General features: G+C 39.3%; 1 protein-coding gene and 1 long non-coding RNA gene across 2 annotated transcripts; both read left to right on the plus strand.

Annotated features, from left to right (window-relative positions):
- Positions 1–1,588: 1,588 nt before the first annotated feature.
- Positions 1,589–3,740, plus strand: CLDN8 (claudin 8). The gene has a single exon (XM_032277058.1). The coding sequence runs from the start codon at positions 1,810–1,812 to the stop codon at positions 2,482–2,484; it is 675 nt and encodes a 224-aa protein (XP_032132949.1). The 5' UTR covers positions 1,589–1,809; the 3' UTR covers positions 2,485–3,740.
- Positions 3,741–4,511: 771 nt separating this feature from the next.
- LOC116550690 lies at positions 4,512–8,268 on the plus strand. The gene is made up of 3 exons (XR_004268531.1): positions 4,512–5,966; positions 7,495–7,679; positions 8,083–8,268. It is a non-coding gene; the product is annotated as an uncharacterized LOC116550690 (long non-coding RNA).
- The last annotated feature ends 9,029 nt before the right edge of the window (positions 8,269–17,297 follow it).

The following is a 17,297-nucleotide window of genomic DNA, read 5'->3' on the forward strand; positions in this document are numbered from 1 at the left end:
AACTTTGAGAGTTTAAAATCTTATTTTCTCAAGATTAATTTAAGTCCCCCTCTACTACAAATCTGTAACTGATAGAAACTTGATGAAGAAAATGTCACATATTTTCTACATTAGCCTAAGGGACACCTGAAGTTTAGCACTTAGCAGGTCAACAAATAAGAAAATTTCTGTAAATATTACATTTTTTAACTTTTTATTACATTTATAATGTCAGTGTGATAAAATTATAACAGTTCAGACTACTATGCATCATACCCCTTTTTTAGAAGACAGTTTACTTTATTCTCCCTTCGCCCTTCCTACTATAGTTTTTGTTTCAATAATGTCCATCAGTAACTCAGGTTTTTTGAACCATTAAACTCTCCAAGTTTAATAAGCGAGAAGAAAACATTTTCTCCCATATTTGGATTTAAGGTAGTCTAATCAAGCAGGGAGAAAGTAAACTTGTAAAGAAAAGATCAGTTTTTTGATGTTAAGGAGAAAAAATAAATGAAATGCAGCTTTAAGTTTGGAAAGATCAGATGGAGAGCTCAAGCTGATCTCCAGAAGAAAATTGCTAGTGGAGTTTTCTCAGATAAACATTTATGCTTAGTATAGCACCCCTGTTAGATTATCATTATTTTGAGAGGAAAGTTCAAATTGTCTTGCATTTAGGGGTTTCAATGTCCTACCGCAGACATGATATTAAAAAGTAGGAAAGCAAATTTGGTTAACACCTAATATAATACAGTTTAGTAAATATAGTTCCCTTGTCTAGCAAATATTTTATTTCGAGATATCAGCCATTTGCATAGACCATAGACATAGATGGCTCTTGTGCCATCTGCAGAATTCTAACTCCTTCAGCCCAGGAAGACAAAGCAGCAAGAATAATACCACAAAATAATCTCATAAGCTAGCAAGTTGTAAATCACTTTATGGTTTAACTGCTATAGTGCTGGCTACATAAGAAAATCATCTGGTGATATTTATTTTGGCAAAAAAAATTTTATAAATGAAGATTATCAAAAAAATGCCAGTGAGTAATTTTTCTGGCTTAAAAAACTCCAATATGTTTTAGGTGCCAAGGAGAAGGAAAACCTTGTGTATTTAATTACTTTAGCTTATTTTTTCTTCTGGCATGATCTGTTCCCTGATTTCACCCCAGCCTAGAGCTTGCTTTGAAGTTGTAGACAAATTAAATCAATCACTTGGATCACATGTGTCCCAAAGAATGTGGTTTCCCAGGTAAAAGCAATCTTTCAATCCCCTATCCTCGTTTCACTTTGGCATTTCGACAGCGTTGCAGAATTCTTCTGCAGATATTTTATTTTATCCTTTGGTCCCAGCAGCTCTTACTAAGAGTATCAGAATTGCCTGTACAAGGTGCACCTTTCACATTACAAGGGATTGGCTCATTTCTGGATGCTTATGCAACCACTTACAATTATGCCCAAAGGTAAACATACTGCTGTCTTCTTGGAAGACTGCGAAGTATAAAGAATGTTTATGTGCAGGTCTAGCTGTTCCAAGGACCCAAGTGTTGGTTTAGACACACCTGGGTTACCATCCAACTCTCATTGGCTAAGAAAGTTGCCACACCTGATTTGTAAGTTTCCCTGTTGAAGTCAATAGCAGGGACAGCTCAGCCAGCCAGCACTGGATTTTATCTAGCCAGAAGTAGCAAAGCAGCTCTTATTTGAAAAACCACTGGGTTCTGAGTTCATTACTACAGGAAAAACTGTTCTGTCCTGTGGCACAGTGAACCTTGCTTCAAAGCAGATCTAGCAGCTCAGGAGTTCAGCCGGCTGAAACCCATCCCAGAGGATAATGGCAACCTATGCCTTACAAATTGCTGGACTGGTGATTGGTGGTGTTGGCATGGTGGGCACAGTGGCTGTCACCGTCATGCCTCAGTGGAGAGTGTCTGCCTTCATTGAAAGCAACATTGTAGTTTTTGAAAACCTCTGGGAAGGACTGTGGATGAATTGCGTGAGGCATGCTAACATCAGGATGCAGTGTAAAATCTATGATTCTCTGCTGGCTCTTTCTCCGGACCTACAGGCATCCAGAGGACTAATGTGTGCTGCTTCCGTGATGTCCTTCCTGGCTTTCATGATAGCCATCCTTGGCATGAAATGCACCAGGTGCATGGAGGACAATAAGGTGAAGGGTCACACTCTGCTGACCGCTGGAATCATCTTCATCATCACAGGCATAGTGGTGCTCATCCCTGTGAGCTGGGTTGCCAATTCCATCATCAGAGATTTCTACAACCCAATAGTGGATGTTGCCCAAAAACGTGAGCTTGGAGAAGCCCTCTACATAGGGTGGACCACGGCACTGGTGCTGATTGCTGGAGGAGCCCTGTTCTGTTGTGTTTTTTGTTGCAATGAAAAGAGCAGTAGCTACAGATACTCGATACCTTCCCATCGAACAACCCAGAAAAGTTATCACATGGAAATGAAGTCACCAACTGTATACTCCAGAAGTCAGTATGTGTAGTTGTGTATGTTTTTTTTTAACTTTACCTATAAAGCCATACAAATGACTAAATTATCTATTATTTTCTCAAAATGGACCCTAAGGAAATTCTGATTTGCTGTTCTTAACTGCCTAACCTTAATCACAGGAACTGTGTATCAGCTATTTATGATTCTACAAGCTATTTCAGCAGAATAAGATATTGTTCTAGAAAGTACTAGACTGTTCTAGAAAGTACAGTAATTTGTTTTCTAAGACGGTTCAAGCATTTACTCTTTTTATCAGTTAATTCAAAATGACATTGCTAATGACTGTATTATTTTACTACTGTAATTTCTCCATGACTTAGCATTATATACATAGATGAGTATAACATTTATATCTCACATAGAGACATGCTTATATGATTTTATTTAAAATGAAATACCTATCCCTTACACTGAATAAATACAACTCAACTATTGCTTTTCAGGGAAATCATGGGTAGAATTGAAGAAGGTTAATATTAATTGTTTAAGAACAGCTTAGGGATTAATGTCCTCCATTTACAATGAAGGTTAAAATGAAGGCTTTAATCAGCATTGTAAAGGAAATTGAATGGCTTTCTGATATGCTGTTTTTCAGCCTAGGAGTTAGAAATTCTAACTCTTTTATCATCTTCTCCCAGAGGCTTTTTTTTTCTTGTATATTAAATTAACATTTTCAAAAAGCAGATATTTTGTCAAGGGGCTTTGCATTCAAACTACTTTTCCAGGGCTATACACAGAAGAAAGATAAAAATGTGATCTAAGATTGTTTTAGGAAAATGAAAAATTTTTTTTCCTATTATGTTTTTGTATTTGAAGAAGAATGATGCCTTTTGGCAAGAAATCATATATGTATGGGTATATTTTAATACATATTTGAGTACAGGCCTTGAGGTTTCATCATTATAAGTAAAAGAGCAGGAGAATTTGTCTTGGTTTTCATTTGGATACCATAAAAACAACAACAAGAAGAAATAAAGCTGTCCTTTGAAAACTTCACCTGCTTCTTTGCAAGTACATAAGTCATTTAGTGTCATTTTAGTTCTGTGAAAAATAAATGTCCTACTTGTTCCGTTTCTGTTTAGTTTTACCAAAATCTGTAAATAGTGTGTTTGTGTGTTTATTCCAAGTTTGATAAAACTGACAATCCAATTTGAAAGTTTGTGTCTACATCCGTCAAGCTTAAATGAATGTGTTGTATTTGCTTTATACTTTTATATTAATAAATTGTACCTTTTTATAATTATTTGACATTTTTTCACTAGTCTCCTTTTGTTTTATTAACTTGTAGAAGAGTTGAAAAACCTCATATTTTTTATTCTCCAAATTGAGAAAGAATGTCAAGGTTACCTTTGAAAGATAAACATAGCATTAATTTTTGAAAATATAAATTACTCTATGTTATTTAACAGCAATGTACCTTATAATCATTTGATCTCTATACCAATATTCAATGCAGATAATGTATTTATAATTTAAGATAGTACTATAGATTCACACAAATCTATATGTTATAAATATGTATATAACAGCTATGTTTTAAAATTTTTCTGTAGCTAAATATATATTTCTACTTCTGGGAAATAATAAATAATAGTGGCTAATGTTCTGGAGGCATGTATTACATGCTAGGACCTCTACTGCTCATATGAATTACGTTATTAAATCTTTTACGAGACTGATAATGTTATTAGTTCAATTTAAAGATGAGGCTATCGCTGAACAGCTCATTGATTACCCAGTAGAATCAGGAGATTTAAAAAAGGGCTGTCTGACCTTATACCTCAGTACTCTTTCTCTCAGGGAAAGTGAATTTTTTTTTCAACCGTGTCTAGTTTAGAAACTAGTTTTTATGAAAATGGCACGCTTAAGTACTATGAGTTGGGAAAACTTATAGTTATTTATTTTTTTAAATTGAGACAGAGTCTCACTCTGTCACCCAGGCCAGGGTGCAGTGGAACAATCTCTGCTCACTGCAACCTTCATCTCCTGGGTTCAAGGGATTCTCCTGCCTCAGCCTCCTGTGTAGCTGGGATTACAGACATGTGCCACCACACCCGGCCAGTTGTTGTTTTTTTCCATATTGGTGATTCCGTTATACCCCAGTGCTCATTCATCTTAGTCAATTCTGCTTTGTTCAGGTCAAAACATTTGTAAAAGGAAAAATGTAGCGAAAATAACTGAGCACCTTGGAGAAGAAATCCGTAGGTCCCATCTTCTAAATACCAGCCAATTATTTTATTCTTTTACCTAGAAAGCCCTTTAATGTCCCAAACTCAATTTATTATTTAGCTCCTCTTTTCTCTAAAACAGAATAACACTTCTAGTTTTTCTTATGGGATCACTGAGTATCTCCGAAATCTTTCTACAACTTGCCACCTTTACTATCAGCTTACCTCTTACTTACACAATTGGAAAAGCTTCTAGACTTGTGTTATTGTCTGCAGAGTCTTTTTCCATCAGCTGTTGACCCTACTGTTATCTTAGTTGTTTCTAAAACGCAAGTCAAGTTCCATCATGGTCTGTTCATAAGCTCTGTAAGGCCATCCCATTGCCTATAAAGTAAAGTCCAAATGTCTTCGCATATGCTATTTCTGACAGAAAGAAAAAATTATCTTATAACTTTCAAGGCAAATTTTATCAGAAAGTTTAACATTAGTGTATAACCAGTATAAGAACAATTATAAAGTTAATATGCCCAAATTAGAATAATTAACATGCCAGAGGCCTCTTTAATATTCTGAAAGAGATACAATGACAACTATGAAATGATTCAACTGGTGGCAAATTACATGCCACAGAAAGTTTTATAATGTATTTGTATGGAAAAAAAAGTCCTGTGATGGAAAAGACAGGGGAGGCAGAGGAGGTGATGTTAAGTATTCACATTGTAGCTAGTTGGTTTTATGACTTGAGGTAAAGTTTAGAATCTAATGTATCTCAATACGATTATTATTTTTCAATTATCAGACAGAGTAATAGGCCATAAGGTCCAACAGGATTATAATAGGGCATAACGTTCATTGTGTTAGTGAATTTGGAACATCAAATGTGTTGCACCAATGAAAGGCTACATAAAGAGAAACAACTTTTGAAAGAGTCAAATGAGAGAACTACCCCATACCCACCCCTAAGCAGTAAATTTAGAAAAGTTCATTAGCTTCAGCCTCAATCTCTTCTCATTCATAAAATGAAGGTAGGATTATCATAGGAAAGAAGTATATAAAATAGCTAGTCCAATACTAGAGTGGAGAAATAGTGGATCACTTCTCTTTTTATAATATTCCTCCTTAAAATTCCTTGGATTTGTATGTAAAACACGCACATGAATAAAATAAGCTAAAATGGAGAATAAAATATTAAAATAAATTTTTTTTACATCAGATATTCATTGTGAATCTTACCAACAGGTTATTTTATAATTAATTATATAGCCCTGGAAAATGGATCTTACACTGAATTAAGAAAATGATAGAGGTAGTTTCATAATTTTACCATTAATCCAGAAAGCAAAAATGTTAATATGCTTATATCTTTTTTCCTAGTAAGATTTAGATAACTGTTTTAGGATATGCATTTAAAATCTTTTCCATTTATTTTTCTAATCCATTTGTCCAACCTTAAATTACTAACATTATTTACAGCACACAAAATTTCCAGATGTTTGGGAAATGTTGTATTCTAGAGGGTTTCTCAATACTTATCTCGTAGACTGCTCAAAAATAACTGTATGCCTTAGTAAGTATGTTGAAGATTCGTTTTAAAAAATAAAAAATAAGAAATGTGGTGATTACGGAAGCTATTGTCTTTTGATAATTATTTCCTTTCACATGGGAACATCAGTTAAGTTAGGAACCCATTACATTTTCTAAAATGTTTTAACCTTGCCAAAACGTTTATGTGTTGGATAAACATATTACCATTTCATCAATGGTTATGTTGTATGTGGTTTGGTTTGCAGTGGTTTGGAGCCCAGGAATGAAGTCAGACAACTGTATACAGATCCCAGCTGTGTCACTTATTACTGTATGGCCTTAGGCAAATTACTTAAGCTCCCAGTGTTTTGTGGTCCTCATCTATAAAATGGGAGTCAAAATTATGCCTGAGTCATAGGGTTGCTGTCAAGATTCACTGAGCGGATATACGCCAAGTCCTTAGCACAATACTGGGCAAATAATAAATGAGGTATCAATCTTGGCTATTCTAGCTACTTTTTCAAACCAAAACATTAATAATAATAATAATAATATTTTAATAATGCTTTAAAATTATTATTATATCACATTAATAATATTTTCTTCTTTTTCATACGATACTACTTGTTACCCTCATCATGACCGCCTTCTGCTAATTCTGTATCCAAAATGACTGCCTCATGCATCGCGAAACAGTTACTAAGCTACGGCACTGTTAAGTGCTGGGGAATGCAATGATAGACAGACACAGTTTTTGCTTTCAAGGAATTTAAAGTCTAACAGGAAGAGACAAGAGTGAGGAATATAGCCTTGCTGCCTGCCTACCTATGTTTTTGGTGTTTTCTTTTCCTTACCTCATCTATCCTTTAAAAATTCTATGAATTAGATATTAAATTATGAGAACATGGAGTCTCAATGAAGTAACATACGTATATAAATATACACGTATTTTATATTATCTCTTTGACATTACCTTGAATTAGGGAGAATGTATATATAGAACATTATAATATGTATAATATATTACCTTGAATTAGGGAATGTGTGTGTATATATATATATACTCTCCCTCATATGGATATAATATGTCTCAATTCTTCCCTGTGACTCACTGGTCACAGCATTCTTTCTCCCTGCACTCCAGAGTGGCCTCCTCATCCATCTTTGCTGCATTTTAACTCCCTTCTCCTTCCCCTCCTAACCTCTAGATGATTTACTGCTTTTGATGTCTGACATCTATTACCTTCTCCTGTGGAATAACATTCTATTTTTTGGACTCCAATTGTGAATCTTCTACTTCCGTTCACCAGGCCTCCTTCCTTTACTGAAGGACTTTCCTTTCAGTATCCCTGCAAACCCCACCTCCCAACCGTCATCCAACTGCTGAAACAAAGCCAATCAGCCGCTGAGGCCCAACAGGCAGAGGCTGGAAGCTTTCTGAGAAGTTTCAGGAGCTGCTGCCTTCCGGGAAGAAAGAGAAGCATTGTGTTCAACCGTGAGTCTAAGAAGAAGGAAGGGATTCCTAGAGTAGCAGCTCAAGGCCAGCCTGAATCTCTGCTAGGAGTGAGAGGGTGGGAGAGAAACTCAGGCCCTCCTTGATTAACAAGCAGTCCTGGAAGGAGGGAAGCCTTTGTTCACCTGTGTTGTCTTAGGGGGATAACCTTGGGGGCAGAAAAGCCTTGGGAGACTTATTCATTGGCTGGGTTTCTACTTAGCCTGGGGCCTTGGAGACTTTAAGACCAGAGCGAGAGGACACTGGAGAGATGGGAGTGCCGGGCTGCTTACCAGGCTCCCAATAGGCAGATAGCAACTTTTAGGTCACTAGATCACCACCTACAGCAAGAATTCCTGCCACTCCGGGGTGGCTATTGCTGATGGTAGCAACTTGACTTCCATAGGGTAAAAGATCCTGAAATTTTTTAAGGGAACACCAAGTAGGACCCAACAACTAAAAAAGTGAAGAAAACTACTTCAAGTAAGGCAAAGTTGATCCTCAAATTCAGAGCTCTTCTTTCCCAGCCCTACAGACAAGTTCAACATCTTAAATGTGGAAAAACAAGCCGGATAAATGAAACCACAAAACATCAAATGGTCTAGCTTTCTCTTTTCTTCTGGTTTTCTGCCATGGGCCCCACAGTGCCCATATTCTGGTCTTGTCAGACTTCATGTCACTTCTTTGCCATCCAGAAATTCTGTTCTTCAGGTATTTGATCAGCAGCAATCCCCTCATCATCCTTTATTTCAGGGATGGTTGAAACCCCGGACTCTGCTCCTCTTTCCTCCTGGCTGCAGCCACACATCTTCTCCTGTGCCAGACCACGCTGTATTTGCCCAGTCCTGCTGTGAGAGAGAAGTGTGTCAACCACCCCACACTCCTTCTGGGAAGGAGACTGACCCTACCTTATGGCTCTCTGGGCTCCCTTTCTGTCCTTCAATTTACCCTGTATTGTATATCCCTTCACCTACATGTATTCACCTATGGGTAGATACCTCTTCATAGCTATACGGGGATCCTCTTTGAAGAAGCAACTATAATTTATTAGATGCTCATTGCACATTGCTAAACCTACTCCCTGCCCCTTTCTTAACTGCCTGCCTGCCTGCCTGCCTTCCTTCCTTCCTTCCTTCCTTCCTTCCTTCCTTCCTTCCTTCTTCCTCCCTCCCTCCCTCCCTCCCTTGCTTTCTTTCACGTAGGTTGGAGGGCAGTTGGTGCAATCATAGCTCACTGCATCCCCAACCTTTCCGGCTCAAGCAATCCTTCCACCTCGGCCTCCCAAGTGGCTAAGTCTACAGGCTGAAGCCGCCATGCCCAGCTATTTAAAAAAAATTTTTTTAGAGATAGGATCTACCTATGTTGCCCAGCTGAACTTGAACCCTGGGCTCAAGCAATTCTTCTGCCTCGGCCTCCCAAACTGCTGCGATTACCAGTATGAGCCACTACGCCCTGACGATTCTTTTTCAGATGCTAGTAAAGTACATTTGAAAATGAAAATAACTTTCTAGAAAAATAAAAAATATCATAATTGAGCATTTTCCTGATTTAGGGAAGAGTTTATACAACCTTTCTTACTAGCACGCTAAAAGAAAATAATAATTGGCATTTCTTGTTTAACTTTTTTTAAAAGATAAAATAAACTTGATTAACACAGGTATTGAGCAAATAATCCCAATCCATCTCCGTACTCAGCTCTTTCTCTCTTGTTTGTTTTTTCTGATACCCATCCTCCTCCTCCCCCACCAACCTCTGTGGTTATTAACTCTGTTGCCGAGGGTTGCTGCTCTCTTTACCAACTTCTGCATTTTGCAGTTAAATTGTTGAAACCCTCCAGAGAGGGACGGGGTCCATGACTGAAGATCTTTTTCCTTTGTTTTTCTCTGTAACCTGGTACAAATATATTTGTGTGAGCATCACAAATGAATCTTTTCCCCTATTTTTTCCTGAATAGGGCTATTTTTTAATGTTGCTTTTATTTTTGATTTGAAAGTATTTTTTTATGGCTACGTGGAGATCCTCTTTGAACAAGAAACTGTATTTTATTAGATATTAAAGTAAAAAAAAATGCTTTAGAAATCAAACTGCGCTCCAGCTTTAAAGCTGAGAAGCCCTCCGAGGAAAAGGAATCCTAACCTCATGGTTCAGCCGCAGCGCAGCACTGAATCTTAATACAATGCCCTTTTACTTTTATTAAAGGAAGAAAAGTAAAAAACAAAACAAAAAAATGATTCAGCATTGGGCCCTGCTCTGACTATGAAACTGCCTTCATAGAATTAACAAGAACTACATGTCAGCTTCTGAAACAGAAATATAGTTACAATGAAGCATCAATCGGTCTTCACTTTGGTCCACTTCCTTGTAACCAAGAGTCACACAGCACCAGACACTGACACTTTGCATGCCCACTGTTTCTCTAGGTAGGGTTTCTGAAGTTAGAATCATAAGGCTTTTGTTTAAGAATTGCTCAAGATGTTCTTGAGATCCTGAATTCCAGCAGAAGGCTGATGTAACCAGTTTGTAGAGCCCCGGAGAAGAAGGAGATCAGCATGATAACACAGTTCTTTCTCTCCTCACCCCATGTCTTCATTCTGCACTCTTCCACCAATCAAGGATCCCACATTTCTGCCCTCTCTTAGTTCCTTAAAACCTCAAGCCCCATACTCCTTGGAGAGGCGGGTTTGAGGTTTCCTCTCTTCTCCTCGTATGATTATTAAACTCTGCCGCAGTCCCTGGTATCTCAGTATATTCACTTGCTGTGCATTGAGCAGGTGAACCTATTACGGTTACAATCATTGCTTGCTATATAACACAAAATCTCACAACTTGATGACTCAAAACAAGAACTATTTTTAGTTACCATGATTTCATGGGACAGGAATTTAGGCAGGTCTCAGCTGGCCTGTAGCGTCAACTTCAGCTAGCAGCTGATGTATAAAGTGTCAACAATCTTCCTCACTGTCTGGTGCCTTGGCAGTGATTCCCCAAAATGTGGCCTTAGGGCCTCTCCAGCCTGTCTTTTCACCAAGGGAATTTGTCAGCAGGACAGCTGAGAGCTTTTAGAATCCAAGGGGGAAAAATACAAGTCACTTTCACCATATGCAATTGGTCAAAGACAGCCCCAGGTCAAGGAAAAGAAAAATAAACCTTCTTCTCAATGGAAAGACCACCAACAATTTTGGAATCATCTTTGGTCAACTCCAGGCACTCAGTAGAGTTGTTAAGAACTTAAAGGGAAATTTTTCTTTCACAGATACTTATTTCTTGAAACGTAAGTGTAAAGGTTTGTTTGGGGCCAGGCATAATGGCTCATGTCTGTAATCCCAGCACTTTGGGAGCCCAAGGCAGGCGGATCACCTGAGGTCAGGAGTTCAAGACCATCCTGGCCAACATGGTGAAGCCCTGTCTCTACTAAAAATACAAAAATTAGAGGGGTGCATGGTGGCGGGTGCCTGTAGTACCAGCTACTTGGGAGGCTGAAGCAGGAGAATCACTTGAACCTGGGAGGCAGAGGTTGCAGTGAGTTGAGATTGCGCCATCGCACTCCAGTCTGACAACAGAACAAGACACCGTTTTCTAATTAAAAAGGCATGTTTTATATTTTAAATGAGATAAAAGAGAACATGTGTTTCCCATTAAATAAAGATAGTTGAAGGGAACTTAAAATTTTTCCCCTTGAGGAAAGAAAATAACTTTTATCTGAGGAATGTGAGCTCTTTTAAATTAGCAGACCCAGAGAGGCATTATAGTGAGACCTCAGTCATGTCCTGTTTCCCTCCCTTGAGCTATGTATTCATCGCTAAACTGCTTGCTATTGCCACAAATAGCTATAAATCATTCTAACAGTGCCACACCAGACACTATAACACACACCCTACAGCTTAAGGATGTATAGCCAATTACTAATCAATGTTATTTTGTAAACCAGTGAGAGTTCTTGACAAACAACTTTCTATCAGCCTACTTCCTATCCCTCCCCTTCCTCTTTTTTTTTCTTTTTTTTTTTTTTCGATTTTCAAAGCTGAAAAGAGCTCATACTCAAGGTTACTTGGGTCTGAGTCTTCCAGGCAGCTGTCCTCTCTTTGGCTCAAGTAAACTCTTTAAATCACGATTTGTGCCTCAGCCCTTCCTTCCTCAGCCCCTTCCTTTTAAGTAGACACCCTGAAGTTTTGGTAATTTCAGCTTCTAAAACAAACTAATAATAGAGATTAACAGGGAAACAAGGCATATAGATGGTTGTTGCCTTTTTTTTTTTTTTTTTTTGTGAGACAGTCTTACTCTATCAGTCTGGAGTGCAGTGGTGTGATCTCGGCTCACTGCAACCTCTGCCTCCCAGGTTCAAGCAATTCTCTTGCCTCAGCCTCCTGAGTAGCTGGGATTATAGGCGTGCATCCCCATGCCTGGTTAGTTTTTTTGATGTAGTTAGTAGAGACGGGGTTTCACCATGTTGGCCAGGCTGGGCTTGAACTCCTGAACTCAGGTGATCCACTAGCCTCTGCATCCCAATGTGCTGGGAGTACAGGTGTGAGCTACAGTGCCCAGCGGATGAGGCTTTCACACCAGGCTGCATCCACAAAAAGAATCGGGGTTTGAGGGTGCCAAACAGGTTAGGGATGGAGAGAGAAAGAGAGGCATGGGGCAAAGGAGGTGTTGGTCTGCAGATGTCTCCCAGGCAGCAACTCTCAGAAAAAAACAGACAGTAGCTGTGGTAAGTTTCTCTGTCAGACCTTCAAAGGTGTCAGACGTAGTCCTCTCTCTGATGAGTTACTCTTTCCTGGACCCAAACAAGGGGCCTTCACAGAAAGCCCGTTTGCATCTGCTGTTTACTTCACTTTATTTCCTCAACATCCAAATTCCTTCCATAAAAGGCAACTTTGCAGAACTCTTCTGTTGGCCGGGCCTATACATAGCCATTTAAAAATCTTTCAGATGTATTCTGGGGTGAAGATTTTTTTTGTTATTCTTTACAGGTAAAAGGACAAATACAAATTAAAAATAATAGAGTTAGGCTGGGCGTGGTGTCTCACGTCTGTAATCCCAGCACTTTGGAAGGTCAAGGTGGGTGGAGCATCTGAGGTCAGGAGTTTGAGACCAGCCTGGCTAACATGGCAAAACCCTATATCTACTAAAAACACAAACAAACAAACAAAAATTTGCTGGGCATGGGGGTCCATGCCTGGAATCCCAGCTACTTGGGAGGCTGAGGCAGGAGAATCACTTGAACCCAGGAGGCAGAGGTTGCAGTGAGCCGAAATTGCGCCACCGCACTACAGCCTGGGCAAGAAGAGAGAGATTACATCTCAAAGAAGAAAAAAAGAGACAGTTAATTCTCCCCTTACAAACTAAGAAGTTTCTGCTTTTTCTTAGAGCATTAATTATGTCTGTAAGTGCTTTGCACTCTCACTGAAATGTATATAAATCCTATTAAAAGTTGGGCACAGTGGCTAACACTCTCCCAGGCACAGTGGCCCACACCTGTAGTCCCAGTACTTTGGTAGGCCAAGGCAGGTGGATCACCTGGGTTCAGGAGTTCGAGATCAGCCTGGCCAGCATGGTGAAACCCCGTCTCTACTAAACATAAAAAAAATTAGGCAGGCATGGTGACGGGTGCCTGTAGTCTCAACTACTTGGGAGGCTGAAACAGGAGAATCACTGGTAGACGGAGGTTGCAGTGAGCTGAGATCATGCCAGTGCACTCCAACCTGGGCAACAGAGGGAGACTCCATCTTAAAAATTAAAAAAAAAAAGCCAGGTCTTTTGTCAGTTTTGTGATCCAGAACTATCTTGCTCAGGGACCTGGGAACCATCTCTTTGTAATGTAAATGTGAAGGGAGACAGCACTCCTATCTCCCAGTTTCTGGGGAAGGCCAGGAGCCTAACTTCAGTGGACATCTGCTCCAAGTTGCAAAACAACTCATGTCATAAAGACATAGAAAATTTGTTTCTCCTCTGGATGAAGCTAATTAGCTAACACAGATGGTCACTCCAATTACCAGGTGAATTTAGGATGGAATCTGTAACAAATCGTGCCAAGTTCTCTTCTTTGAGAACTAGGTATTGTTTATCTTGAAATCACATAACATGTTGCCTGTGCATGGCTATGCAAAAACGTAAGGTTTGTTTCTGCCTTTTCAGTCTCTGAGCAGATAGTCTATGGTGTACACCACATTCTAGTTTAATGCTTATTCAAAAGTAAGGCTGGGCACGGTGGCTCAAGCCTGTAATCCCAGCACTTTGGAGGACAACATGGGTGAATCACTTGAGGTCAGAAGTTCAAGGTTAGTCTGTCCAACATGGCGAAACCCTATCTCTACTAAAAATACAAAAATTAGCCAGATGTGGTGTCGCACACCTGTAGTCCCAGCTACTCAAGAGGCTGAGGCAAGAGAATAGCTTGAGTCTGGGAGGCAGAGGTTGCAGTGAGCTGAGATCGTGCCATTGCACTCCAGCCTAGATGAGACAGAGTGAGACTCTGTTTCAAAAAACAAAACAAAATAAAATTTAAAAAATAGAATAAATAAGATTGTTTTCTTTCTCTATGACCTTTGTAGAGTTGGCAGATTTTGTTTTTAGTTACATTTTCCCCAAGAAGCCGAGATTTTTTTAAAAAAAGGCATATGAGGGCCGGGCGCGGTGGCTCACGCCTGTAATCCCAGTACTTTGGGAGGCCGAGGCGGGTGGATCAGCAGGTCAAGAGATCGAGACCATCCTGGTCAACATGGTGAAACCCCGTCTCTACTAAAAATACAAAAAATCAGCTGGGCATGGTGGCGCGTGCCTGTAATCCCAGCTACTCAGGAGGCTGAGGCAGGAGAATTGCCTGAACCCAGGACGCGGAGGTTGCGGTGAGCCGAGATTGCACCATTGCACTGCAGCCTGGGTAACAAGAGTGAAACTCTGTCTCAAAAAAAAAAAGGCATATGAGAAAAAAATGTGTAATCTAGAAATGTATGTTTAGTAATAATCAGAGATGTTCACAAAAATTTTGTAAATGCCTATTAATCTCAGCACTATTTATAATGATGGAAAGTTGGAAAGAGTCTATGTGTTCCACAGGGTGAAAAGTTAAATTAATGATGATGCGTCCATCTATTCAATGCATATTTCCCTGCTACTGAGGAATCAGTATATAATGGTGTGAAAATAGGACAAAATCAGTTCAAAAGTGCATAATTGCTATTATCATGATTTAAACTCCCTCTCTCCTCTCTTTCTCTCTCTCTTCGCTCTCTCTCTGTCTCTTATTTGGTGTCTCTCATTTGGCCTCTCTCACACACACACAAACAATGCACTTGCTCGTGTATACATGAAAGGATTGGCTGAAAAGACAAAGATGAAAATGTAAAAATAAGTGTGATTACTTTTTTAAATAAATTTTTATCTTTCATTTTTAGTGAATATTTTAATAGTGATAAAAACCAATAAATGTATGCAGTATATTTTATTTATAATTCATGTTTAATGTTTTATTATTTTTAAAGAAATGAGTCTTCTCTTGTTGCTCAGGCCGGTCTTCTGGACTCAAGCAATCCTCCTGTTTCAGCCTCTCGAGTAGCTGGGATTACAGGCATGCCACCATGCCCGGCTAAATAGTATATTTTAAGAATATGATTGTATATCTAGAAAACCCCATTGTCTCAGCCCCAAATCTCCTGAAACTGATAAGCAAGTTCAGCAAAGCCTCAGGATACAAAATCAATGTGCAAAAATCACTAGCATTCCTATACACCAATAACAGACTTAAAGAGAGCCAAATCAAGAACAAACTTCCATTCACAATTGCCACAAAGAGAATAAAATACCTAGGAATACAACTAACAAGGAACGTAAAGGACCTCTTCAAGGAGAACTACAAGCCACTGCTCAACGAAATAAGAGAGGACACAAACAGTTGGAGAAACATTCCATGTTCATGGTTAGGAAGAATCAATATTGTGGAAATGGCCATACTGCCCAAAGTAATTTACAGATTCAGTGCTATCCCCATCAAGCTACCAATGACCTTCTTCACAGAACTAGAAAAAATCACCTTAAAATTCATATGGAACCAAAAGAGAGCCCACATAGCCAAGTCAATTCTGAGCAAAAAGAACAAAGCGGGAGGCATCACACTCCTGGACTTGAAACTATACTACAAGTCTACAGTAATCAAAACAGCATGGTACTCGTACCAAAACAGAGATATAGACCAGTGGAACAGAACAGAGGTCTCAGAGGCAACATAACATATCTACAACCATCTGATCTGTGACAAACCAGACAAAAACAAGCAGTGGGGAAAGGATTCCCTGTTCAATAAATGGTGTTGGGAAAGCTGGCTAGCCATGTGCAGAGAGCAGAAACTGGACCCCTTCCTGACACCTTACACTAAAATTAACTCCAGATGGATTAAAGACTTAAACATAAGACCTAACACCATAAAAACCCTAGAAGAAAATCTAGGCAAAACCATTCAGGACATAGACGTAGGCAAGGGCTTCTTGACCAAAACACCAAAAGCATTGACAACAAAAGCCAAAATAGACAAATGGGACCTAATCAAACTCCACAGCTTCTACACAGCAAAAGAAACAGTCATTAGAGTGAATCGGCAACCAACAGAATGGGAAAAAATTTTTGCAGTTTACCCATCTGACAAAGGGCTGATATCCAGAATTTACAAAGAAGTAAAACAGATTTACAAGAAAAAAACTAACAAGCCCATTCAAAAGTGGGCAAAGGATATGAACAGACGCTTTACAAAAGAAGACATACATGAGGCCAGCAAACATATGAAAAAATGCTCATCATCACTGGTCATCAGAGAAATGCAAATCAAAACAACATTGAGATACCATCTCACGCCAGTTAGAATGGCGATCATTAAAAAATCTGGAGACAATAGATGCTGGATAGGATGTGGAGAAATAGGAACACTTTTGCACTGTTAGTGGGAGTGTAAATTAGTTCAACCATTGTGGAAGACAGTGTGGCGATTCCTCAAGGACCTAGAAATAGAAATTCCATTTGACTCAGAAATCCCATTACTGAGTATATATCCAAAGGATTACAAATCATTCTACTATAAAGACATGTGCACACGAATGCTCATTGCACCACTCTTTACAATAGCAAAGACCTGGAACCAACCCAAATGCCCATCGACGATAGACTGGTTAGGGAAAATGTGGCACATATACACCATGGAATATTATGCAGCCATCGAAAACGATGAGTTTGGGTCCTTTGTAGGGACATGAATGAACCTGGAAACAATCACTCTCAGCAAACTGACAGAAGAGCAGAAGATCTAACACCGCATGTTCTCACTCATATCCGGGTGTTGAACAATGAGAACACTTGGACACAGGGAGGGGAGCTCTACACACTGGGGTCTATTGGGGGGAAATAGGGGAGGGATTGTGGGGGGTGGGGAGCTGGGGAGAGATAGCAAGGGGAGAAATGCCAGATGTAGGTGATGGGGAGGAAGGCAGCAAATCACACTGCCACGTGTGTACCTATGCAACAACTTTGCATGTTCTTCACATGTACCCCAAAACCTAAAATGCAATAAAATAATGGGGGGAAAATGAATACACACACACACACACACACACACACACACACACACACACACACACA

Source organism: Sapajus apella, unplaced genomic scaffold, assembly GCF_009761245.1.
Source record: "Sapajus apella isolate SASKATOON/1434 unplaced genomic scaffold, GSC_monkey_1.0 scaffold8, whole genome shotgun sequence".
In the NCBI taxonomy this organism is placed as follows: domain Eukaryota; kingdom Metazoa; phylum Chordata; class Mammalia; order Primates; family Cebidae; genus Sapajus; species Sapajus apella.